The sequence below is a fragment of the Amaranthus tricolor genome, chromosome 8, assembly GCF_026212465.1.
Source record: "Amaranthus tricolor cultivar Red isolate AtriRed21 chromosome 8, ASM2621246v1, whole genome shotgun sequence".
Lineage (NCBI taxonomy): Eukaryota > Viridiplantae > Streptophyta > Magnoliopsida > Caryophyllales > Amaranthaceae > Amaranthus > Amaranthus tricolor.
The window spans coordinates 28,072,583-28,099,272 of record NC_080054.1 but is presented as its reverse complement, the minus strand read 5'-3'; the positions used below and the strand labels follow the sequence as shown (position 1 = coordinate 28,099,272).

At 32.8% G+C, this 26,690-nt stretch overlaps 3 protein-coding genes across 3 annotated transcripts; all 3 read left to right on the top strand.

The window, feature by feature from the left end:
- The first annotated feature begins 11,560 nt into the window (after window positions 1-11,560).
- Window positions 11,561-13,533, top strand: LOC130821224 (jasmonate-induced protein homolog). Its single transcript, XM_057686903.1, has 3 exons — window positions 11,561-11,615; window positions 12,426-12,840; window positions 13,005-13,533. The coding sequence occupies exons 2-3, from the start codon at window positions 12,430-12,432 to the stop codon at window positions 13,197-13,199; spliced, it is 606 nt and encodes a 201-aa protein (XP_057542886.1). The 5' UTR covers window positions 11,561-11,615; window positions 12,426-12,429; the 3' UTR covers window positions 13,200-13,533.
- Window positions 13,534-18,342: 4,809 nt separating this feature from the next.
- On the top strand, window positions 18,343-20,273 carry LOC130821222 (jasmonate-induced protein homolog). Its single transcript, XM_057686900.1, has 3 exons — window positions 18,343-18,397; window positions 19,166-19,580; window positions 19,745-20,273. The coding sequence occupies exons 2-3, from the start codon at window positions 19,170-19,172 to the stop codon at window positions 19,937-19,939; spliced, it is 606 nt and encodes a 201-aa protein (XP_057542883.1). The 5' UTR covers window positions 18,343-18,397; window positions 19,166-19,169; the 3' UTR covers window positions 19,940-20,273.
- Window positions 20,274-25,920: 5,647 nt separating this feature from the next.
- LOC130821755 (jasmonate-induced protein homolog) lies at window positions 25,921-26,690 on the top strand. Its single transcript, XM_057687537.1, has 2 exons — window positions 25,921-26,331; window positions 26,496-26,690. The coding sequence occupies exons 1-2, from the start codon at window positions 25,921-25,923 to the stop codon at window positions 26,688-26,690; spliced, it is 606 nt and encodes a 201-aa protein (XP_057543520.1).

The window sequence follows — 26,690 nt, the reverse complement described above, 5'->3', positions numbered from 1 at the left end:
CCCTCGGGGTCCTTCCAACAATACTCTCTGCTCTCTACATTCAATAGTGGCTTTATATTTTCCTAACCAATCCATCCCCAAAATTACCTCTAAGCCTTCCATATCTAATACATACAAGTCACTAGGAAAGACAACTTTCCATATCTTCAAGGGTACATCCTTATACAGTCTATCACAACTGTACAATTTTCCCGATGGAACAGCCACCGTATAAGAAACTTTTTCAAAAGCCCCTAAATTCAATTCTTCTACTTTACTCTTTGCAAGAAATGAACATGTAGCTCCCGAATCAAATAATACATTCACAGCTATAGAATGAATGGCGAACGTACCTGTAACCACATCCGTCGCCTGGTCAGCTTCTCTTGCACTGACCGCAGATACCCTTCCACTGGATGTTTGCACATTAACTCCTCCCACGTGATTGCCCCCACGATGCATTTCTGACCCTTCAGCCCTGTTTCCATCTATCCGGCCTCGTCCCCCATTAAAAGGTCGTTGGAATCTTTGACCAGCATTACCACGATTTCCATTCCCGTACAGCTGGCTGTCTTGACCGCCGGCGTTGTTTAAATTCTGTTGCCGGTGTTGTCCAACCGGCTGTTGACTTCTACCCCATTTCCTTATGTAACATTCGAACTCCCTATGTCCTCTTTTGTGACAAAAGTTACACTCGATCAAATTCCCGTCACAATCTTTTCCCGGGTGATTTCTCTTGCATCTTCTACAGAAATACTTCCTTTCATTGCCATCTCGGTCCAACAATGGCTTAGCAGGCTTCGCGTCTCCTCTAAACCCAGAATTTGTACCAGACCCGCCTCCCTGAAAATTTCCAAAATTTCTTGCTTTCTTATGATAAAAGCCCGACAAGTTCTCCGATGTCTGACCCGAAACCTCTTTCCTCTTCTCAGGGACGTTACCCTTTTCTTTCTCCTTCTCCTTCCTCAAAATATTCCCTATTTGAGACGCTCGCTTGTACATCTGTTCCAGGTTGTTATAACGATCACTTTCGATATGTTTTTGAATGTCGTACGACAAACCCAGCTCAAATCGCTGCATCTTCTTCTCCTCAGTAGGTACATCATTTGGACAGTACTTGAGGTACTCCATAAATTTATGGTAATACTCATCAACAGTCATACCACCCATCTCTAACCGCGCAAATTCGTTCGACTTATCTTTCCTTACGTGCAGCGGGTAAAATTTCTCTTGCATGGCCCTTTTAAACAAATCCCAACTAAAATCCCCCTCAGCCTGCTCCAACAACCCCGATCTACTGTTTGCCCACCAGTAGTCGGCTTCTCCAACCAAATAAAATGCAGCCTGATTGACTCTCAATTCTTCTGGGCATTCTACTACATCAAATAGTTTGTCGAATTCTCTTAACCAGAGTTCAAGCTCCGACGGTTCCCCTTTACCGTCGAAAGTCGAGGGTTTGCTCTGACTAATTCGTTTGCTCATTTCAGATGCTAATTCCGACATAGACCTCTCTCTTGGTGCGCTTACACTTGATAATGCTTTCACCAGATTTCTTAGCGTACGGTTAGCATCATTTCTAGACAGTCTCTTTCTTGACAAAGGAGCTTTGCTCTGATACCAATTGTAACGGTCCGGTTTAAGTGACCCGGAAATCCATATGAAAATACAAATTCCGGTTCACCTTTTTGGACTCTAGAGAAGACTTTTCTCTAGGACCGTCAACGTTCCGTCGATAAAGAAATATAGATAAACAGAAAACAAGACCAATGGGAAAGGTAATAAGTCAGCGGAAACTCTAGCGTACAACTCGAGAGCCTAGAGGCCTCTAAACAAACTAATCAAAAAAAAAAAACGAAAGCGAAAAGAAAACTATCTCTTTTGTTACATTAATTACAGAGATTTTGTCTATTCATAATCTAATATAAAAGATAATACATAGTCTTGCTTATTACGGGTTCTACGTCGAGATCTCACTCCAGACCCCACCTGCAATCAACCTACTACTCGTCGTAAGACAACACATAGTAGGTTCCAAAGAAACAAACCAATACACGTCAGAGACATCATACAATTATCAATCAGGTTGAAAACAAGCACATTGTTCTTCCTAGCATGCATAGGCTCTAATACATTATTATTAATTAATCCCAACTTGTAACGTTGCCCGTCCTGTTCGGGTCGTTCAAGTATAAACCATTCATTTTTAGATAAATTCCAACTTGTAACGTTGCCCGTCCTGTTCGGGTCGTTCAAGTATAAATTCAAGTATTATTTTTGGAGGAATACACTTGGGAGAGCTAATCCCAAGGCAACCACCGACCTAAGACGTTGCCTGTCCTGTTCGGGTCGCCAAAGGCTAAAGTATGCATACCCCCATGGTGACCGTAATGATCCAAAACTGCCATGGGAACAACAATTATAATAATCCGAGCCAATCGTTAACCCCCTTTGGGTAACATAACCAAACGTCAACCCCCTTTGGGTGACAAACACATAAATTCTCAATTTTCAAATAGTTATTTCATATTATTTGAGGTGTCTAATCCTTATGTGATTTACAATGCCTCGATTAGAAATGAAACAACACTACTTGCACAACCATATAAACAGTATGGTCTCAGCGTGTACCTTTAAGCGCTGCAACAACGAAGTTCAAGCACGACAGAAATTTCGCCCTCTTATGAATCGAGGTCCTAAATAACACACACACAAAATGATCACGTATTAGGACGTGTTTACACACTTAATCCACCCCATACACCAAAATATCACTAAGACTAGATAATTTTTAATTGTTTACATCTAATTCCCAAAGGTTCCAAATTCCACATTCTGACCAGAAACTTTAAGGGCTATTTCGGACAGATTAGAAAATTCAAACGAAAAATCCGACTTCGCCATTGCGTTCGGAACGCGTCAATTACCTTGGGTACCAATTTTCGTAATTTCTAACATTCATTTACTATTTTTAATTATTTTAAGCGTTTAACGAGTTTTTAACGCAACGGGTAATTAAAACAACAACGAAAACACACCCGACACTCGGATCGGGGCACCACCACCGAGGCAGCAGTTGCTGTCCGGAATCCCCTTTTACTTTAATTATTATTATTTTTTTTTTATTTTATTATTCGAATTATTAAATCCTTTTTAAATCTCATAACCTACACATCAACCGAAACCGAATTTTCATTCTACTAAAATAAAACAAACAAGACCAATTTTCCTATCACACAACCACTTGATATTTCCACACATTTGGCAATACACAAAGTCCATCAACAATCTAAGCCATCATCAAAACATAAGGCTAACAACTTAAAACATACTCATCCTCAAGATCTTCAAGAACATTTAAAATTTCATAACCATGATAAGTAAATTAAATATTTGATCCTCTCAACAAATTTAAATTTTGTAGAGAATCATAAACCAACATTTTTTTTATTTTAAATCGAACATATATATATAAGGACAATCCTTTAAACAAATCAAATTTTGTTAAAGGATTTATAAACTCATGGATACTTACATCACTTAATCCACACACTTAAAATTTCATCTAACAAACTAAAATCTTGTTAGAGAAATATAAATCGTAAAATAAATTCAATTTAACATTTGAGTAGACTTTATTCTTATAACAAATTTAAACTTTGTTAAAGAATGTAAATCAAGGAAAATTTTGCATAACAGAAATATGATATAACCCTTTTAACAAATCAATTTTATCAAAGGATTATTAAAGAAAACTTATATAAAATACTCAATCCTCCTAATAAGTCATAGGATATCATCATATTGAAAGAAATATTATATAATCTCATACTAGAATTTCTTATAAATAAAATTTATAAATAACAACTCAACTTACTTACCCCTTTGATTTGAAGATTGGATTGAACAAAGTTTTTTTTTTTCTTCTTCTTGAATACCGAAACAAGAGCAAGAAAAGAGGAAAATTTTCTGAATTTGTTCACTTTGAAAACTTAGGAAAAGTGAGGAAACTCAAATGATGCTTAATGATTAATAGGCACTTAAGAGGTGAGCTTAATGTGCCATAATACTCACTTATGAGAGGAGTTACAAACTCCTCCCATTCCTCCTCACAACAACCGGCCACCCCTTCACTCCCCTCTCAATTATTATTATTTTTTTTTAATTTAATTTAATTAATTTATTAAGTCAATATTATATTATTGTTAAAATAGAAAGAAACGTTACGCGATAGCCTCGTACGCGATAAAACTCGTTACCGTTAAAATTTAACTCACTTTATTTCTTAAAATTATCTATGTGGAATAATATAATTTAATAATACGTATTTATTTTATTTTATTATATTATTTCTTAAACCCGATAAATTACGGGGTGTTACACCGATAAGTTGCCATATGCCGGAAAATCATTAACGGTGCATAAAAGCATTGCACGCAAGGTGAACTCCTCATTAGCATATGCATCAAACACTGAAACGCCTTCATCCCACATCTTTCTCAAATCCTCAACGAGAGGTGCAAGATACACATCTATGTCATTGCCAGGTTGTTTAGGACCCGAGATAAGAAGCGAAAGCATTATGTACTTACGCTTCATACACAACCAAGGTGGCAAATTATAGATCACTAAAAGTACCGGCCAAGTACTATGTTGAGAACTAAGATTGCCGAACGGGTTCATTCCATCCGTACACAGTCCGAGCCTTAAATTACGAACCTCATCCCCAAAAGTCTTATGCAACCTATCAATACTCTTCCACTCCGGAGAATCAGATGGATGTGTGAGCAAGTGACCTTTCTTCACCCTATCTGCATGCCACCTCAAATTTAACGCATCTTTCTTTATAGAAAACAAGCGCTTGAATCTAGGTATTATTGGAAGATACCACAATACCTTAGCCGGGGGCCCTTTAGCATCCCGAGCCCCTTTACGCTTGTAGCGCGATAACCCACACCAAGGACACTCTTCTAAGTTCTCGTTTTCATTCCGATACAACACACAATCATTCGGACACGCATGAATCTTCTGGTACTCTAAGCCGAAAGGACACATGAGCTTTTTGGCATAATATGTCGACTTTGGAAGTTCATTTCCCTCAGGAAGCAACTCACCTAACGCTTCTAATAACATTGTGAAACTAGCGTCACTCCAATTGAACTTTGACTTAATGTTGAAAATTGTCAACACTGCTGTTAGTTTGGTGAACTTTGTACATCCAGGGTACAAAGGCTTTTGAGAAGCCTCTGTCAACAAGTCAAAAACACGAGGACGTTTTCCTAACTCATCCTCGACTCCCTCCATCATCTCATCAACACGATCCACATCCTCATCGACATTCTCTTCATCTGTCTCATACCCATCAACATGATCTATTACATCCTCATTGACATCGGCCACATTATTGACATCTTCAACAACACTTTTCTCTTTGTAAACTCCCTCCTCACCATGCCAAACCCAAACATGATATTGAGGCCTAAACCCACGTCGAAGTATGTGCTCCCTAAGGATATCAACACTATCTACCTTTGATACATTGCCACAACTGACACATGGGCAATAAAAACCAACTCCCCCCGTCCTAACTTGATGTTCAACCGCAATACTACAAAATTCTAATACGCCATCAATAAATTCCGACGATTCAATGCTTCCATACATCCAAGAACGATCGTTTGTCATCCTAATTAGTGTGATTAATTGATTCAAAACAAAACAATAATTAATAATATTCATATAAAAACAATAAAAATTAATAATTAATAATGTTTTTTAAGATTGTTAATGATGACTTCAATTATACTATAAAAATTGATCATTTTAAACTTGTAGGTGATTACTTTATAACTATAATTATTGGTCACTTTAGAATTGCTACAAATTATTTGAAGGTACTTAATTAAACTCTTTGATTATAATAATCTTTCTAAAAATTTTTAAAAAAATAAAATTTAAAGTTATAATTGACTTTAATATACATCAAATTATATAACCTAATAATAGTGATCTTATTTGAAAATTTATAACTAGACGTAGAGTACAAATAAGCATATATAAGTCCAATTCATCCTTAAAATCCGGTCTAGTGGCTTATCAATGAACTCGATCCAACACTAAAATTGAGTTTAGACATCACTAAAAACTTCCTTATTCATAATCAATTCATACCATTAAAATCACAAACAAAGTCACAATATCACATTCAAAATCAAAATTATTATTCCAATTTCATATTCAATTCATCAAAATACCAAAATCATTATCATCTTTCCATACACAATCTCAAAACAACCTAACTCGGATATGTTTGAACAATCATTACAGTCCACAACCCCTAATAATCTAAAAATGACAAAAGCCAAATGTCACTATCACCTTGCCAAACTACACAACAGTCCCAAAACCCATTATTTAAAGTCAACCATATATAAAAAAAATCAAACAATATGTATTAGTTTGAACAAATCCATTACATACCACAGTTTACAATCATATATAAAAAGAAATTAAAATCAATGAGATATTTCAAAATGAAAAAAATACCTTAAACTGTCGTGGGTTTTGGTGGGTTAGTGTATAACCTATACAATGAAAATAAAAATTAGTATAAAAAAAACTAAGCACCGTACCCATAAACGTACACAAGCTTGAACAATAATGGGTTTGAGAACTAATAAGCTTTAAAAAATTATACCTTGAAGAAGAGCAAGAACTAATTATAAGTCGAAATTTCGTGGGTTTGAAGAGCAACAACAATGTGTATACAGACGCAGTTTTGAAGTTTGATTATGATGAAGAAAAGCAATAAGAAGAGCAAGAATGATGATCAAAGAAGAACAAGAACAAAAAGATGATGAAGAAGAAAGATTGAAGACAATAATCGAACAAATTATGATGAAGAAAACCGGTAGTTTCAGAGATGAGTGAATGAAGAAATGCAACAGTCGTCTAATATGTAAAAAATGAAAGCATTTCGTGCGTGCATACTTTTAGGTTATTTTAACGTTAGAATGGCGGGTTTTTGAAACAACAAGTGCTGCGGGCAAAGCACTAACCGCAGCAATTAAGTGAAGATGGAAGTATTTGCTGCGGTTAATAAAGAACCGGAGCAATTAAATGTGGGTTTTTGCTGCGGTCAAACACAAAACCGCAGCAATTAATGTTTTCTATTTTTTTTCTAATTCTTTTATATTGAAATAGGTTTAAAGAACTTACTTGAACAAGAAGAAGGAAGTTGAAGAAGAATGTAATTTACGAACTTGAAGAACCGTGTGGGTTTTTCGTGTATGCGAAATTGAAGAGGAATGGAACTTGAAGAAGAAGAAGTTGAAGAAGACAATGGTACAGTGTGTATGCAGTTTTCGATGAAGAAGACAAGAGAATGAAACGTTATAATAAAAAGGCGGGTTTTAAAAAAAAAAAATTAAATAAACAAGGGATATTTGCTGCGGTCAAGGAAGAAAACCGCAGCAATAAATGCTTTCCATATTGTTATTTAGCTGTAGTTATTTGCTGTAAAGTTATTTGCTGCGGGCCCAATACATAACCGCAGCAATTAAGCATTTTTAATGATTATTTGCTGCGGTCACAATCAAAAACCGCAGCAATTAAGTGTTCTTTTTTTTTTTATAATTCCTTTTTCCGATTTATTGCTGCGAATAAACAAAAACCGCAGCAAATGAGAAGCAGCAAATGAGATTTTTTCCACTAGTGTTGGTGGAAAATATGTGAGAAATATAAGGAATAGAAATTGTTAAAATGAATTTAGTGGAACATATGTGATGACCATAACATTATTAAAATATTAAAATGAAGATAAACAAGGTTTTTTTGTCCAAAAAATTCGTGATATAAATAGAATAATTGTTTAAATCAACAACAAAAAAAAATACCAAAAATAACATATATGACGTTCTTTAAAGAACAAAGGGAGTAACTCATATATAAATATATCAAAAAATAGATATAGCTAAGGCTCCTTAAAATATCAAGAGTCCCAATGCAAGCGCAATTGTTTTAGTTAATATGCTCATGAAGAGTCATGCTGCTGAAAGCCTGAAACCCTCTGAGAAAATAATATAGGACTGACAATAAAAGAATAACTTCAAATTTGCACTTATTTGAAGCTGATAATAGAAGTCATGCTTTCCAAATGTTGAGAAGAACCGATATTAATTGAAATTAACTTATAAAATTACGAAATTAAAAATTGAGCAATATAATATGATTGGTCCAAACTAAAAATGTGAACATCCTTGATGAATATGCTGTTCAACTCTGATACACGGACACGCCATTTGACAGACGTCTCCCGTGACGGACACGGACACGCGAAAATCCGTGTCCGACACGCCAAATGAAGTGTCCAATATTTTAATATTTTTTCGGACACGCGGACACGGCAAGGGTGAAGGACACGTTTTTTAAAAAAAAAAATTTAAATTTTAAACAAAAGACAGAACTGAGAAGTTCTTCTCTCACTCGGATTCTCAGTCTACCGTTCCGAGAACTCGCGTTTTGTAACGGTGTATGTAAAAACGGCGTTCCGCCACGCTTATCGTCGTTTTGACCATCATGAACCGGACTTGATAGCGAGTCTATGCGATTTTGGGCGATTTTTGGCGAGTTTAGATATTTTTGACAAGATTGGACCCAAAAACAAAAGAACCGGACTAAGAAGCCTTGAAATATTGAAGGTTGATGGTCGACTCACCACTGATGAAGAAAACTTCTTAAATGTTGGAATTGATGGAGTTTAAGTCTTCATGAAGGAGATGATAAATTTTTTTCTCTCACCTCATGATCTCCTTTTTGAAAAATTAAAATTTAATATCACTTCTCAAAAAATTTACTTTTACACTAGCAATTCAGAACTTGTAGAAGCACATCTACATTTGCAATAATTACTATTAAGAGAGAAAAAGATAGGATAGGAATAGGAAAAGTCATATGGGTAAAGTAACTGAGAAAGTGGGGCGTGGGAATGCGTGTATGTTTAGGAGTAATTATTATTAAAATTTTTTAATTATGTTTTATTTGTTAATCATATATAATTATTGGTCTATGTGTTAACTATTATTTAAAGTTTTTTTTTATATATGTGCTAATCGTTGTTTTTTAAATTCAATTACAAACTTCAATTAGTATTTTAAGATCAATTACAAAAAATATAAACATAAATTACAAACATAAAGTATTTTTATGTTTTTAAAGTGTTTATTTACAAATATCAAATGAAAGATTGTAAAATTATCTTTAATTTGATATATTTATTATATTGCCATTTTCGTGTCCCCGTGTCCGCCATTTTTAAGTTGGCGTTTTCCCGTACCCGTGTCGTGTCCGTGTCCGTATCCGTGTCCGTTTCAGTGCAACCTAGCTGTTCAAACCACCGAATATCATTGTCTTTACCGGAAAACTGACATGTTAAATAATTAATGAATTAAAAAACATTTGATGGATTACTAGTCTTTTTCTATTACTTTGTTCTTTGTTGTAGACGGATAAACAATCGTTTACTATGGCTTTAATTTTCTAATTATATTTGATAAATTTGGGTTTGTATACAGACCAATATAAATGAGAGTTAATTGGATACAAATTCGATGAATTTCATCTTAAAATTAATTGGCATTAGTTTGAATAACTCATCAAGTATATATGTTAGTTGATAACCTCTCTCTAATTCCGACGTGGGATCACATTTAGATTTTTTCCAACACTCTCTCACTGTAAGCCTATGTTTTTAATTTTACAGTAACGCCATTCTTTTTGAATCTGTAGGTTATTTTTTTATGGAAGCTAAGACAAAGTTTGTTTTGTTTCTAGTGATTTGAAACCGTCAATACTGATATTTTAAAAAACTTAAGCTTGTACACAAGATCCACACAAGCACACAAGCCAAGAGTTGACTGGAGATAAATTCGATGAGGTTCCATCGTTTAAAATTAATTGATATTAGGAAGAGTAACTTATCAAGTATATATATTATTCAACTTCTCTTTAATTTTTCAATGTGTGATCATATGTGAGTTATTTTTCAAACAATATTGGAACAAAGATTTGTGCCTAATTATATGGGATCATATTATACAATTTGAAGATGTTTAAATTACTATATGAAAAATGAATTTCATCGTCATAATAATTTTGTATAAATACCTAAAATAAAGAGAATATCGAGTATTCGTAATATTAGTTATTACATTTTTTTTGAAAGACTCACAACAAATAACGAATTAAGATTATATATATATATATATATATATATATATATATATATATATATATATATATATATATATATATATATATATATATTTGAGAATAAGATTTTATTTTAATTAGAATATGTAGCATTTTTCTAGATAAAGTTATGAATTTAATTCTCTTGCCTTTTCTTCCTTCCACCTAGAGCTGTTCAAATGTGACCCGACTCGAAAATTCGAATCGAAATCGAAAGTTAACCAACTCCAAAATATGTTTCTTTTTTACGTTTATCGAATCGATATTAATCGAACCGAAGTTGCGCCCGAACCGATTTACGATCGAAAATCATAAAATCAAACCCGAACTGCAACTGATTTTTATAACCGACATATAACCGTTAACCGAGATTACCCAAACCTAATAGTGGCCGACCCAAGTCATACCCGACGCTAATCATGCTCAAAACCGAACTTGATCCGGCTAAAACCGACTTAACCCGAACAAATTTTTAATCGAAATGATGTAAACCTGAACCAATTTTTAATATAGAGGTGTGATCGACTCATATTCAATCATCTTATTAGTTAATCTAATAAAGTAATAGAAATTTTATTTTAACTATTTTTAATCAAATTAGATGAAAAATGATAAAACTTTAATTTTAATTTACAGTCAAACAAGTAAAAGTAACAAAGTAATAATCATTAACTGATTTGCATTTTAACTTTTTTGCTTTAACTAAGGGGATTCTTATCATCAATTAAAAAATGTCTAACAACTTAATTTGATATTGACTCGATCTATAGTAATTAGTAATTAGTAGCCGAATTCTACTGAAAAATAATACCCGAAAACCCGATCTGTACCCGGTAAAACCGAACCAATTATTAACCGATGGCAGTCCGAGACCGATTGACTACTCGACACGAACTTCAAACTACACCAAACCGATGCAAACCCGATAGCTCTAATAACCGATCTGACCCGATTGTTACCCGTCGTAACACGCATCCGAAAAATAACCGATCCGAAATACAATTGAACCGAATAACACCCGTCCAGAACCGACCCGATCAACCGAATGAACACCTCTACTTCCACCTATACGTAAAAAAAATGTTATTCCAGACATAACTAAAAGCTTTTTGAATTATTTTTTTTAACTATTTAATGTTTTTCCACACTTAGTTTGTATATTATATATTTTAAGAGTTTACTATCTCAAAATATAAGTAAAACAGATATACTTTTAAATTATGGGGTTGCACCGGCCAGGACACGTTTCCTTGATTGAATACTTCCCAGCCCTATAGAGTTTTACTACTTATTGTACCTATAAATAAGAGTGGGAAGTAGGGAGTTCCTCACACCAATACATTGATATACACAAATTCAAATATTAACATCAAGCATCATCAATTTATTAGGTAATTTTCGTTTATCACTTTTTTGTAATGCTATAATTTTGAGCACTAACTTGATGCATGTATATTGAATTTCACAACATTGTTGAATGGAGGGATTTATATGAAATAATAATGTTATAGAATTTAATTACTAGTTTTTGTTGTGTTTATGGTGTGTCTTTCTCACATTGAGGGTCTAATTGGTCGCAATCTTCTTAATTACTTCTCTTGATAAGGGTATAGCCAGTTGTTTTCCATCTCCCCCAGACCTTAATCATAGCTTTCTAAGCGTGATATACCGAGTATGGTGATAATGACGCATCCTAGATTTTAGCTTTGAATGATTATCATTAGAGGTCGCTCTGAGCAGGTGGACCCACAAACCCTAAATTAAAAAGTTAGAAATTTTTTTTAATTTGGAATATGCTAGATAATCCCCCAATCAAGCTAAGGGTCCAAGAGGGGGGAATTAATCAAATATTCTTAGGTGGTGAAAATTAAATCTGACTCATATATATATATATATATATATATATATATATATATATATATATATATATATATATATATATATATATATATATATATATATATATATATATATATATATATATATATTATAAGGGTGAATAAAGGTAAAGCACTCAACTACAACACTAACCCATGATTCTTAGGCTTAAAACATTTTTGCGCATTAGTTAACATCAATTTGCCTTCACTTAAATAAATTATTTTTACTCAAAAAGAATATTAAATCAACGACATATACGTAGATTTAAAAATTATTGTGCATTTTTATTAATTACAGTTTTATGATTTCTTTTGTGACAGAAAAATGGCCTCTTCATCAGCAATCAGTGATAACCACAGGGCAGCTCTAGACAAGCTAAAGGCAGAATTAGGATCGGGAGCTGAAAGTGGGCTAGGGGATGATGTGAAAATGGCATACAGCAATGTGAATGCACAACCATCCCAAGCAACAACAAGAGCATGTATGCTCAATGATGGAGTGGGAACAATCACCTTACATGACTATAAAGATTGGTCTGGTAAAGTGTTTGGCTCGTATCCTCCTAGTATTCCGATGACTCGTTCGGGTAAGTCAACTCATCGAGGCGTTCCTCCAAAAGATTCACAGGGCTCTATGGGGGCGGTTGTTTATGTTGGCTCCAATGTACAAGGACAACCTAATAATTGTGCATGGGTCTTGGCCTGGTGGGTCGCTGGCGATGGCTCTTCCAATAAGGTTTTTGTTTTTGTTTACTATCAACGTACATTTTTAGTTATTACGTAATACAGATTTTTAAAATTTATGAAAAATAAAGAGGGTCTCAAAATTATTTGCTTCGCCCCTGATTTTCTGATCACTTCGCCCTAGTTAAATTTGTTTATACTATGGTTCCTTTACAGATATACGTGGAAACCGGACCTTGTAGCAAGTATCCAAAGAATAAAATTGACTGGGACTCTATCAAAGACAAGCTGATGAATTCTATTAACGAAAGTAATCATCGTGACGACGATACCGGAGCTGAGGCATCTGCTAAAATTGATGAAACTGGAAATATTCCTGCTTGTGCTGCTGTTTTCGACGTCACCCTTTAAAGAAATAACAAAAACTCATAATATATAATATTTACTCTGTTACTTTGAGTTTGGAAAAAAATATATATAATAAATGGAGTATGGTATGACATTGTACATTATATAGTAGTGTGCTTGAATGTTAACATGCACATCATTAGTATATATGGTACAATAAATAACTAAATATCTACTCCTTATATGTTTTTTATTTCTTGAGTGCTTGTGAAGTTCTTTCTTTTTCTCTTTTGGAGATGAAAAGTGCTTGTAACTTGCAACTCATCCTACATGTATTTTTGTCATACAAAACCCTATTGGGATAAATCTTGTGAATTTATGCTATATCCTGAATCCATTGTTGTGTTTTTGATACAATATGATTATATTTTTACTTGTAACTTGCTTACGTTTCTATGTAAAATATAGTTAAGTTACACGCCGAACATTTAAGTTAAACTTTTTCAAAGATCGATGACGTTCTATTGATAAAGTAATATGTAATCAAAAGAAACGGAAATAGTAAATCAGCGGAAGTCTTAATGTTTACAACTTGAGAGCCCATTGGCCTCATAAAAAAAATCAAGTGAAGTCCGAAATAAAACGTACTAGCTAAAATAAATAGTAAAGTTCAAACGCTCAAATAGTATAAACTCAAGTGCGATAGTCAACTCATGTACAGGTTCTAACATTTGGGTCCTGATAGGTGCAAATTTTAATAACCGCGAGCGTACAGTTTACGTGTAGCTGCAGGTCGAACACAAGGAGGCGAGTCAATCAAATTGGTTGTTTCATGACTACAAGACACGGATCAAGAAAACAATATGGTTGGAGAAATTAATACTACGATGCAAAAACTGAAACCAAAACAATAACTTGTATGGAGATAACAATGATGCAACAAAGTCTAGGGTGTCGGGCATCACTTAATTCAAACTTGGGAATCGATCACTCTCATGATTGTATGAATTAAGTCATTGGAATAATTAAATGTGATTTGATTAATCTCAAGCTTACGCTCAATTGATTAATATCGATTTAAGACCAAACTAGTGTTAATCCTCAAACTTTCGTTTATTGGCTAAACTAGTAGGAATTTAACCTAAAAATATCTCAATCCTAAATTTATCCTAATCTCAAACTTCCGTATTATTGAAAAGGTTAATAAACATGTTTAAATCGAGGTCATTAAGCGTAGATTTAATTATAGACCCAAATTCACACAATCAATCGATACAATGTCATCCCGTGCTTCGAATTAGGGATTATACCCTAACCCTAGAGAAAAAGGTTTAGTCACTAAACATCATTGTAAATATGTAATTCATAATGAATGATGGCATAGGAGAAATACTGAACATATAACGATGAATAATTTCAATGCAAGAGATAAATGACAAAGCAATTAACAAAGAAAACTTACTAATTACGAAGAACGATAATGTAAATTGCAAGAGGAATTCATGTAACAACAAGGTTTTGCAATAAAAACTTACAGGAAAAATAAATCTCTGAATAAATTAATTAAAAACTACCCTAATGATCTTCCTCATAATAATAATAACCGCCACTATTTATAATGGTTCCAAAAATTAACCGTCAGAAGCTTGTTAGTGGCAAACTACGACTCGGCGGTCAAGGACCTCAGCAGAAAGCCGAGTCGGCTTTTAATGAAGCAAAACAATGATTTTTCCATAACCTAACGCCGAGTCGGCGGTCACTTTTCTTCCACAAAAGCCAAGTCGGCATTTTGTGCTGAAAAATCTCAGCAAATTCAAACGGTCGTCATTTCTTGCTCGGTTATCAAAATTGAACATATAATCTACTGTTGGAAAGCTCTTCAAGTCTAGTTTCCATGGCCGCAAATCTTGCATTAATGCAATCTTTCTATCAAAAGTTATGATCAAAAGAGTGAGTATGTATCAAATTTCACTTCAAAACTTTTGCATTTTGAACACTTTTCAACTCTTTTGCCAATTTTCATTGTATAACATCTTCAAACGAGAAATAATCTCCTTACTAAACTCCTTTATCATTAAAACCATAAGAATTATGCTTATAAATGATCTAAACCTCTCAAAATCAACATGAATAGCCAAAATGGGTAAAGTCGCATAAATCTTCAAAATAAGCAAAAAATTACTAACAACAATCATCATTAAGGAGTATAAAATATAGGAAGCACGATTAATAAAAAAATAATTTTATAAGGTTGGTGGAAAATATGTGAGAACTATATGGAATAGAAATTGTTAAAATGAATTTACTGGAACATATGTGATGACCATAACATTATTAAAATATTAAAATGAATATAAACAAGAGTTTTTTGTCCAAAAAATTTGTGATATAAATAGAATAATTGTTTAAATCAACAACAACAGAAATACACAAATAACTTATATGACGTTCTTTAAAGAACAAAGGGAGTAACCCATATATAAATATATCAAAAAATAGATATAGCTAAGGCTCCTTAAAATATCAAGAGTCCCAATGCAAGCGCGACTGTTTTAATTAATATGCTCATGAAGAGTCATGCTGCTGAAAGCCTGAAACCCCTCTGAAAAAATAATATAGGACTGACAATAAAAGAATAATTTCAAATTTGCACTTATTTGAAGTTGATAAAAGAAGTCATACTTTCCAAATGTTGAGAAGAACCGATATTAATTGAAATTAACTTATAAAATTACGAAATTAAAAATTGAGCAATATAATATGATTGGTCCAAACTAAAAATGTGAACATCCTTGATGAATATGCTGTTCAAAACCACCGAATATCATTGTCTTTACCGGAAAAGTGACATGTTAAATAATTAATGAATTAAAAAACATTTGATGGATTACTAGTCTTTTTCTATTACTTTGTTCTTTGTTGTAGACGGATAAACAATCGTTTACCATGGCTTTAATTTTGTAATTATATTTGATAAATTTGGGTTTGTATACAGACCAATATAAATGAGAGTTAATTGGATATAAATTTGATGAATTTCATTTTAAAATTAATTGGCATTAGTTTGAATAACTCATCAAGTATATATGTTAGTTGATAACCTCTCTCTAATTCCGACGTGGGATCACATTTAGATTTTTTCCAACACTCTAAGCCTATGTTTTTAATTTTACAGTAACGCCATTCTTTTTGAATCTGTAGGTTATTTTTTTATGGAAGCTAAGACAAAGTTTGTTTTGTTTCTAGTGATTTGAAACCGTCAATACTGATATTTTAAAAAACTTAAGCTTGTACACAAGATCCACACAAGCACACAAGCCAAGAGTTGACTGGACATAAATTCGATGAGGTTCCATCGTTTAAAATCAATTGGTATTAGGAAGAGTAACGTATCACGTATATATATTAGTCAACCTTTCTTTAATTTTTTAATGTGTGATCATATGTGAGTTATTTTTCAAACAATATTGGAACAAAAATTTGTGCCAAATTATATGGGATCATATTATACAATTTGAAGATGTTTAAATTACTGTATGAAAAATGAAATGCATCGTCATAATAATTAATAATTTTGTATAAATTCCTAAAATAAAGAAAATATCGAGTATTCGTAATATTAGTTATTACATTTTTTTCTAAAAGACTCACAACATATAACGAATTAAGATAACATATATATTTTCGAGAATAAGATTTTATTTTAATTAGAATATGTAGCATTTTTCTAGATAAAGTTATGAATTTAATTTTCTTGCCTTTCACTTCCTTCCATCTAGAGCTGTTCAAATGTGACCCGACTCGAAATTCCGAACTGAAATCGAAAGTTAACCGACTCGAAAAAATGTTTCTTTTTTTAGGTTTATCGAATTGACATTATTCGAACCAATTATTAACCGATGACAGTCCGAGACCGATTGACTACTCGACATGAACTTAAAACTACACCAAGCCGATGCTAACTCGATAGCTCAAATAACTAATCTTCAACCGAACCGTGACTAACCGACCTGACCCGATTGTTAGGCATTGTAAAACGCATCTGAAAAATAACCGATTCAGAAATACAATTGAACCGAATGATACCCGTCCAGAACCGACCCGATTACCCGAATAAACACCCCTACTACCACCTATACTTAAAAAAAATAATGTTTTTAAACATAACTAAAAGCTCTTTGAGTTATGGTATTTTAGCTATTTAATGTCTTTCCACACTTAGTTTGTATATTATATATTTTAAGAGTTTACTATCTCAAAATATAAGTAAAACAGATGTACTTTTAAATTATGGATCCTTTCACTTCCTTCCACCTATATCATATCATATACTTTTAAATTTTTAATCGAAATGATGTAAACCTGAACCAATTTTTAATATAGAGGTGTGATCGACTCATATTCAATCATCTTATTAGTTAATCTAATAAAGTAATAGAAATTTTATTTTAACTATTTTTAATCAAATTAGATGAAAAATGATAAAACTTTAATTTTAATTTACAGTCAAACAAGTAAAAGTAACAAAGTAATAATCATTAACTGATTTGCATTTTAACTTTTTTGCTTTAACTAAGGGGATTCTTATCATCAATTAAAAAATGTCTAACAACTTAATTTGATATTGACTCGATCTATAGTAATTAGTAATTAGTAGCCGAATTCTACTGAAAAATAATACCCGAAAACCCGATCTGTACCCGGTAAAACCGAACCAATTATTAACCGATGGCAGTCCGAGACCGATTGACTACTCGACACGAACTTCAAACTACACCAAACCGATGCAAACCCGATAGCTCTAATAACCGATCTGACCCGATTGTTACCCGTCGTAACACGCATCCGAAAAATAACCGATCCGAAATACAATTGAACCGAATAACACCCGTCCAGAACCGACCCGATCAACCGAATGAACACCTCTACTTCCACCTATACGTAAAAAAAATGTTATTCCAGACATAACTAAAAGCTTTTTGAATTATTTTTTTTAACTATTTAATGTTTTTCCACACTTAGTTTGTATATTATATATTTTAAGAGTTTACTATCTCAAAATATAAGTAAAACAGATATACTTTTAAATTATGGGGTTGCACCGGCCAGGACACGTTTCCTTGATTGAATACTTCCCAGCCCTATAGAGTTTTACTACTTATTGTACCTATAAATAAGAGTGGGAAGTAGGGAGTTCCTCACACCAATACATTGATATACACAAATTCAAATATTAACATCAAGCATCATCAATTTATTAGGTAATTTTCGTTTATCACTTTTTTGTAATGCTATAATTTTGAGCACTAACTTGATGCATGTATATTGAATTTCACAACATTGTTGAATGGAGGGATTTATATGAAATAATAATGTTATAGAATTTAATTACTAGTTTTTGTTGTGTTTATGGTGTGTCTTTCTCACATTGAGGGTCTAATTGGTCGCAATCTTCTTAATTACTTCTCTTGATAAGGGTATAGCCAGTTGTTTTCCATCTCCCCCAGACCTTAATCATAGCTTTCTAAGCGTGATATACCGAGTATGGTGATAATGACGCATCCTAGATTTTAGCTTTGAATGATTATCATTAGAGGTCGCTCTGAGCAGGTGGACCCACAAACCCTAAATTAAAAAGTTAGAAATTTTTTTTAATTTGGAATATGCTAGATAATCCCCCAATCAAGCTAAGGGTCCAAGAGGGGGGAATTAATCAAATATTCTTAGGTGGTGAAAATTAAATCTGACTCATATATATATATATATATATATATATATATATATATATATATATATATATATATATATATATATATTATAAGGGTGAATAAAGGTAAAGCACTCAACTACAACACTAACCCATGATTCTTAGGCTTAAAACATTTTTGCGCATTAGTTAACATCAATTTGCCTTCACTTAAATAAATTATTTTTACTCAAAAAGAATATTAAATCAACGACATATACGTAGATTTAAAAATTATTGTGCATTTTTATTAATTACAGTTTTATGATTTCTTTTGTGACAGAAAAATGGCCTCTTCATCAGCAATCAGTGATAACCACAGGGCAGCTCTAGACAAGCTAAAGGCAGAATTAGGATCGGGAGCTGAAAGTGGGCTAGGGGATGATGTGAAAATGGCATACAGCAATGTGAATGCACAACCATCCCAAGCAACAACAAGAGCATGTATGCTCAATGATGGAGTGGGAACAATCACCTTACATGACTATAAAGATTGGTCTGGTAAAGTGTTTGGCTCGTATCCTCCTAGTATTCCGATGACTCGTTCGGGTAAGTCAACTCATCGAGGCGTTCCTCCAAAAGATTCACAGGGCTCTATGGGGGCGGTTGTTTATGTTGGCTCCAATGTACAAGGACAACCTAATAATTGTGCATGGGTCTTGGCCTGGTGGGTCGCTGGCGATGGCTCTTCCAATAAGGTTTTTGTTTTTGTTTACTATCAACGTACATTTTTAGTTATTACGTAATACAGATTTTTAAAATTTATGAAAAATAAAGAGGGTCTCAAAATTATTTGCTCCGCCCCTGATTTTCTGATCACTTCGCCCTAGTTAAATTTGTTTATACTATGGTTCCTTTACAGATATACGTGGAAACCGGACCTTGTAGCAAGTATCCAAAGAATAAAATTGACTGGGACTCTATCAAAGACAAGCTGATGAATTCTATTAACGAAAGTAATCATCGTGACGACGATACCGGAGCTGAGGCATCTGCTAAAATTGATGAAACTGGAAATATTCCTGCTTGTGCTGCTGTTTTCGACGTCACCCTTTAAAGAAATAACAAAAACTCATAATATATAATATTTACTCTGTTACTTTGAGTTTGGAAAAAAATATATATAATAAATGGAGTATGGTATGACATTGTACATTATATAGTAGTGTGCTTGAATGTTAACATGCACATCATTAGTATATATGGTACAATAAATAACTAAATATCTACTCCTTATATGTTTTTTATTTCTTGAGTGCTTGTGAAGTTCTTTCTTTTTCTCTTTTGGAGATGAAAAGTGCTTGTAACTTGCAACTCATCCTACATGTATTTTTGTCATACAAAACCCTATTGGGATAAATCTTGTGAATTTATGCTATATCCTGAATCCATTGTTGTGTTTTTGATACAATATGATTATATTTTTACTTGTAACTTGCTTACGTTTCTATGTAAAATATAGTTAAGTTACACGCCGAACATTTAAGTTAAACTTTTTCAAAGATCGATGACGTTCTATTGATAAAGTAATATGTAATCAAAAGAAACGGAAATAGTAAATCAGCGGAAGTCTTAATGTTTACAACTTGAGAGCCCATTGGCCTCATAAAAAAAATCAAGTGAAGTCCGAAATAAAACGTACTAGCTAAAATAAATAGTAAAGTTCAAACGCTCAAATAGTATAAACTCAAGTGCGATAGTCAACTCATGTACAGGTTCTAACATTTGGGTCCTGATAGGTGCAAATTTTAATAACCGCGAGCGTACAGTTTACGTGTAGCTGCAGGTCGAACACAAGGAGGCGAGTCAATCAAATTGGTTGTTTCATGACTACAAGACACGGATCAAGAAAACAATATGGTTGGAGAAATTAATACTACGATGCAAAAACTGAAACCAAAACAATAACTTGTATGGAGATAACAATGATGCAACAAAGTCTAGGGTGTCGGGCATCACTTAATTCAAACTTGGGAATCGATCACTCTCATGATTGTATGAATTAAGTCATTGGAATAATTAAATGTGATTTGATTAATCTCAAGCTTACGCTCAATTGATTAATATCGATTTAAGACCAAACTAGTGTTAATCCTCAAACTTTCGTTTATTGGCTAAACTAGTAGGAATTTAACCTAAAAATATCTCAATCCTAAATTTATCCTAATCTCAAACTTCCGTATTATTGAAAAGGTTAATAAACATGTTTAAATCGAGGTCATTAAGCGTAGATTTAATTATAGACCCAAATTCACACAATCAATCGATACAATGTCATCCCGTGCTTCGAATTAGGGATTATACCCTAACCCTAGAGAAAAAGGTTTAGTCACTAAACATCATTGTAAATATGTAATTCATAATGAATGATGGCATAGGAGAAATACTGAACATATAACGATGAATAATTTCAATGCAAGAGATAAATGACAAAGCAATTAACAAAGAAAACTTACTAATTACGAAGAACGATAATGTAAATTGCAAGAGGAATTCATGTAACAACAAGGTTTTGCAATAAAAACTTACAGGAAAAATAAATCTCTGAATAAATTAATTAAAAACTACCCTAATGATCTTCCTCATAATAATAATAACCGCCACTATTTATAATGGTTCCAAAAATTAACCGTCAGAAGCTTGTTAGTGGCAAACTACGACTCGGCGGTCAAGGACCTCAGCAGAAAGCCGAGTCGGCTTTTAATGAAGCAAAACAATGATTTTTCCATAACCTAACGCCGAGTCGGCGGTCACTTTTCTTCCACAAAAGCCAAGTCGGCATTTTGTGCTGAAAAATCTCAGCAAATTCAAACGGTCGTCATTTCTTGCTCGGTTATCAAAATTGAACATATAATCTACTGTTGGAAAGCTCTTCAAGTCTAGTTTCCATGGCCGCAAATCTTGCATTAATGCAATCTTTCTATCAAAAGTTATGATCAAAAGAGTGAGTATGTATCAAATTTCACTTCAAAACTTTTGCATTTTGAACACTTTTCAACTCTTTTGCCAATTTTCATTGTATAACATCTTCAAACGAGAAATAATCTCCTTACTAAACTCCTTTATCATTAAAACCATAAGAATTATGCTTATAAATGATCTAAACCTCTCAAAATCAACATGAATAGCCAAAATGGGTAAAGTCGCATAAATCTTCAAAATAAGCAAAAAATTACTAACAACAATCATCATTAAGGAGTATAAAATATAGGAAGCACGATTAATAAAAAAATAATTTTATAAGGTTGGTGGAAAATATGTGAGAACTATATGGAATAGAAATTGTTAAAATGAATTTACTGGAACATATGTGATGACCATAACATTATTAAAATATTAAAATGAATATAAACAAGAGTTTTTTGTCCAAAAAATTTGTGATATAAATAGAATAATTGTTTAAATCAACAACAACAGAAATACACAAATAACTTATATGACGTTCTTTAAAGAACAAAGGGAGTAACCCATATATAAATATATCAAAAAATAGATATAGCTAAGGCTCCTTAAAATATCAAGAGTCCCAATGCAAGCGCGACTGTTTTAATTAATATGCTCATGAAGAGTCATGCTGCTGAAAGCCTGAAACCCCTCTGAAAAAATAATATAGGACTGACAATAAAAGAATAATTTCAAATTTGCACTTATTTGAAGTTGATAAAAGAAGTCATACTTTCCAAATGTTGAGAAGAACCGATATTAATTGAAATTAACTTATAAAATTACGAAATTAAAAATTGAGCAATATAATATGATTGGTCCAAACTAAAAATGTGAACATCCTTGATGAATATGCTGTTCAAAACCACCGAATATCATTGTCTTTACCGGAAAAGTGACATGTTAAATAATTAATGAATTAAAAAACATTTGATGGATTACTAGTCTTTTTCTATTACTTTGTTCTTTGTTGTAGACGGATAAACAATCGTTTACCATGGCTTTAATTTTGTAATTATATTTGATAAATTTGGGTTTGTATACAGACCAATATAAATGAGAGTTAATTGGATATAAATTTGATGAATTTCATTTTAAAATTAATTGGCATTAGTTTGAATAACTCATCAAGTATATATGTTAGTTGATAACCTCTCTCTAATTCCGACGTGGGATCACATTTAGATTTTTTCCAACACTCTAAGCCTATGTTTTTAATTTTACAGTAACGCCATTCTTTTTGAATCTGTAGGTTATTTTTTTATGGAAGCTAAGACAAAGTTTGTTTTGTTTCTAGTGATTTGAAACCGTCAATACTGATATTTTAAAAAACTTAAGCTTGTACACAAGATCCACACAAGCACACAAGCCAAGAGTTGACTGGACATAAATTCGATGAGGTTCCATCGTTTAAAATCAATTGGTATTAGGAAGAGTAACGTATCACGTATATATATTAGTCAACCTTTCTTTAATTTTTTAATGTGTGATCATATGTGAGTTATTTTTCAAACAATATTGGAACAAAAATTTGTGCCAAATTATATGGGATCATATTATACAATTTGAAGATGTTTAAATTACTGTATGAAAAATGAAATGCATCGTCATAATAATTAATAATTTTGTATAAATTCCTAAAATAAAGAAAATATCGAGTATTCGTAATATTAGTTATTACATTTTTTTCTAAAAGACTCACAACATATAACGAATTAAGATAACATATATATTTTCGAGAATAAGATTTTATTTTAATTAGAATATGTAGCATTTTTCTAGATAAAGTTATGAATTTAATTTTCTTGCCTTTCACTTCCTTCCATCTAGAGCTGTTCAAATGTGACCCGACTCGAAATTCCGAACTGAAATCGAAAGTTAACCGACTCGAAAAAATGTTTCTTTTTTTAGGTTTATCGAATTGACATTATTCGAACCAATTATTAACCGATGACAGTCCGAGACCGATTGACTACTCGACATGAACTTAAAACTACACCAAACTGATGCTAACCCGATAGCTCAAATAATTAATCTTCAACCGAACCGTGACTAACCGACCTGACCCGATTGTTACGCATTGTAAAACGCATCTGAAAAATAACCGATTCAGAAATACAATTGAACCGAATGATACCCGTCCAGAACCGACCCGATCACCAGAATAAACACACCTACTACCACCTATACTTAAAAAAAAATAATGTTTTTAAACATAACTAAAAGCTCTTTGAATTATGGTATTTTAGCTATTTAATGTCTTTCCACACTTAGTTTGTATATTATATATTTTAAGAGTTTACTATCTCAAAATATAAGTAAAACAGATGTACTTTTAAATTATGGATCCTTTCACTTCCTTCCACCTATATCATATCATATACTTTTAAATTTTTAATCGAAATGATGTAAACCTGAACCAATTTTTAATATAGAGGTGTGATCGACTCATATTCAATCATCTTATTAGTTAATCTAATAAAGTAATAGAAATTTTATTTTAACTATTTTTAATCAAATTAGATGAAAAATGATAAAACTTTAATTTTAATTTACAGTCAAACAAGTAAAAGTAACAAAGTAATAATCATTAACTGATTTGCATTTTAACTTTTTTGCTTTAACTAAGGGGATTCTTATCATCAATTAAAAAATGTCTAACAACTTAATTTGATATTGACTCGATCTATAGTAATTAGTAATTAGTAGCCGAATTCTACTGAAAAATAATACCCGAAAATCCGATCTGTACCCGGTAAAACCGAACCAATTATTAACCGATGGCAGTCCGAGACCGATTGACTACTCGACACGAACTTCAAACTACACCAAACCGATGCAAACCCGATAGCTCTAATAACCGATCTGACCCGATTGTTACCCGTCGTAACACGCATCCGAAAAATAACCGATCCGAAATACAATTGAACCGAATAACACCCGTCCAGAACCGACCCGATCAACCGAATGAACACCTCTACTTCCACCTATACGTAAAAAAAATGTTATTCCAGACATAACTAAAAGCTTTTTGAATTATTTTTTTTAACTATTTAATGTTTTTCCACACTTAGTTTGTATATTATATATTTTAAGAGTTTACTATCTCAAAATATAAGTAAAACAGATATACTTTTAAATTATGGGGTTGCACCGGCCAGGACACGTTTCCTTGATTGAATACTTCCCAGCCCTATAGAGTTTTACTACTTATTGTACCTATAAATAAGAGTGGGAAGTAGGGAGTTCCTCACACCAATACATTGATATACACAAATTCAAATATTAACATCAAGCATCATCAATTTATTAGGTAATTTTCGTTTATCACTTTTTTGTAATGCTATAATTTTGAGCACTAACTTGATGCATGTATATTGAATTTCACAACATTGTTGAATGGAGGGATTTATATGAAATAATAATGTTATAGAATTTAATTACTAGTTTTTGTTGTGTTTATGGTGTGTCTTTCTCACATTGAGGGTCTAATTGGTCGCAATCTTCTTAATTACTTCTCTTGATAAGGGTATAGCCAGTTGTTTTCCATCTCCCCCAGACCTTAATCATAGCTTTCTAAGCGTGATATACCGAGTATGGTGATAATGACGCATCCTAGATTTTAGCTTTGAATGATTATCATTAGAGGTCGCTCTGAGCAGGTGGACCCACAAACCCTAAATTAAAAAGTTAGAAATTTTTTTTAATTTGGAATATGCTAGATAATCCCCCAATCAAGCTAAGGGTCCAAGAGGGGGGAATTAATCAAATATTCTTAGGTGGTGAAAATTAAATCTGACTCATATATATATATATATATATATATATATATATATATATATATATATATATATATATATATATATATATATATATATTATAAGGGTGAATAAAGGTAAAGCACTCAACTACAACACTAACCCATGATTCTTAGGCTTAAAACATTTTTGCGCATTAGTTAACATCAATTTGCCTTCACTTAAATAAATTATTTTTACTCAAAAAGAATATTAAATCAACGACATATACGTAGATTTAAAAATTATTGTGCATTTTTATTAATTACAGTTTTATGATTTCTTTTGTGACAGAAAAATGGCCTCTTCATCAGCAACCAGTGATAACCACAGGGCAGCTCTAGACAAGCTAAAGGCAGAATTAGGATCGGGAGCTGAAAGTGGGCTAGGGGATGATGTGAAAATGGCATACAGCAATGTGAATGCACAACCATCCCAAGCAACAACAAGAGCATGTATGCTCAATGATGGAGTGGGAACAATCACCTTACATGACTATAAAGATTGGTCTGGTAAAGTGTTTGGCTCGTATCCTCCTAGTATTCCGATGACTCGTTCGGGTAAGTCAACTCATCGAGGCGTTCCTCCAAAAGATTCACAGGGCTCTATGGGGGCGGTTGTTTATGTTGGCTCCAATGTACAAGGACAACCTAATAATTGTGCATGGGTCTTGGCCTGGTGGGTCGCTGGCGATGGCTCTTCCAATAAGGTTTTTGTTTTTGTTTACTATCAACGTACATTTTTAGTTATTACGTAATACAGATTTTTAAAATTTATGAAAAATAAAGAGGGTCTCAAAATTATTTGCTCCGCCCCTGATTTTCTGATCACTTCGCCCTAGTTAAATTTGTTTATACTATGGTTCCTTTACAGATATACGTGGAAACCGGACCTTGTAGCAAGTATCCAAAGAATAAAATTGACTGGGACTCTATCAAAGACAAGCTGATGAATTCTATTAACGAAAGTAATCATCGTGACGACGATACCGGAGCTGAGGCATCTGCTAAAATTGATGAAACTGGAAATATTCCTGCTTGTGCTGCTGTCTTCGATGTCACCCTTTAA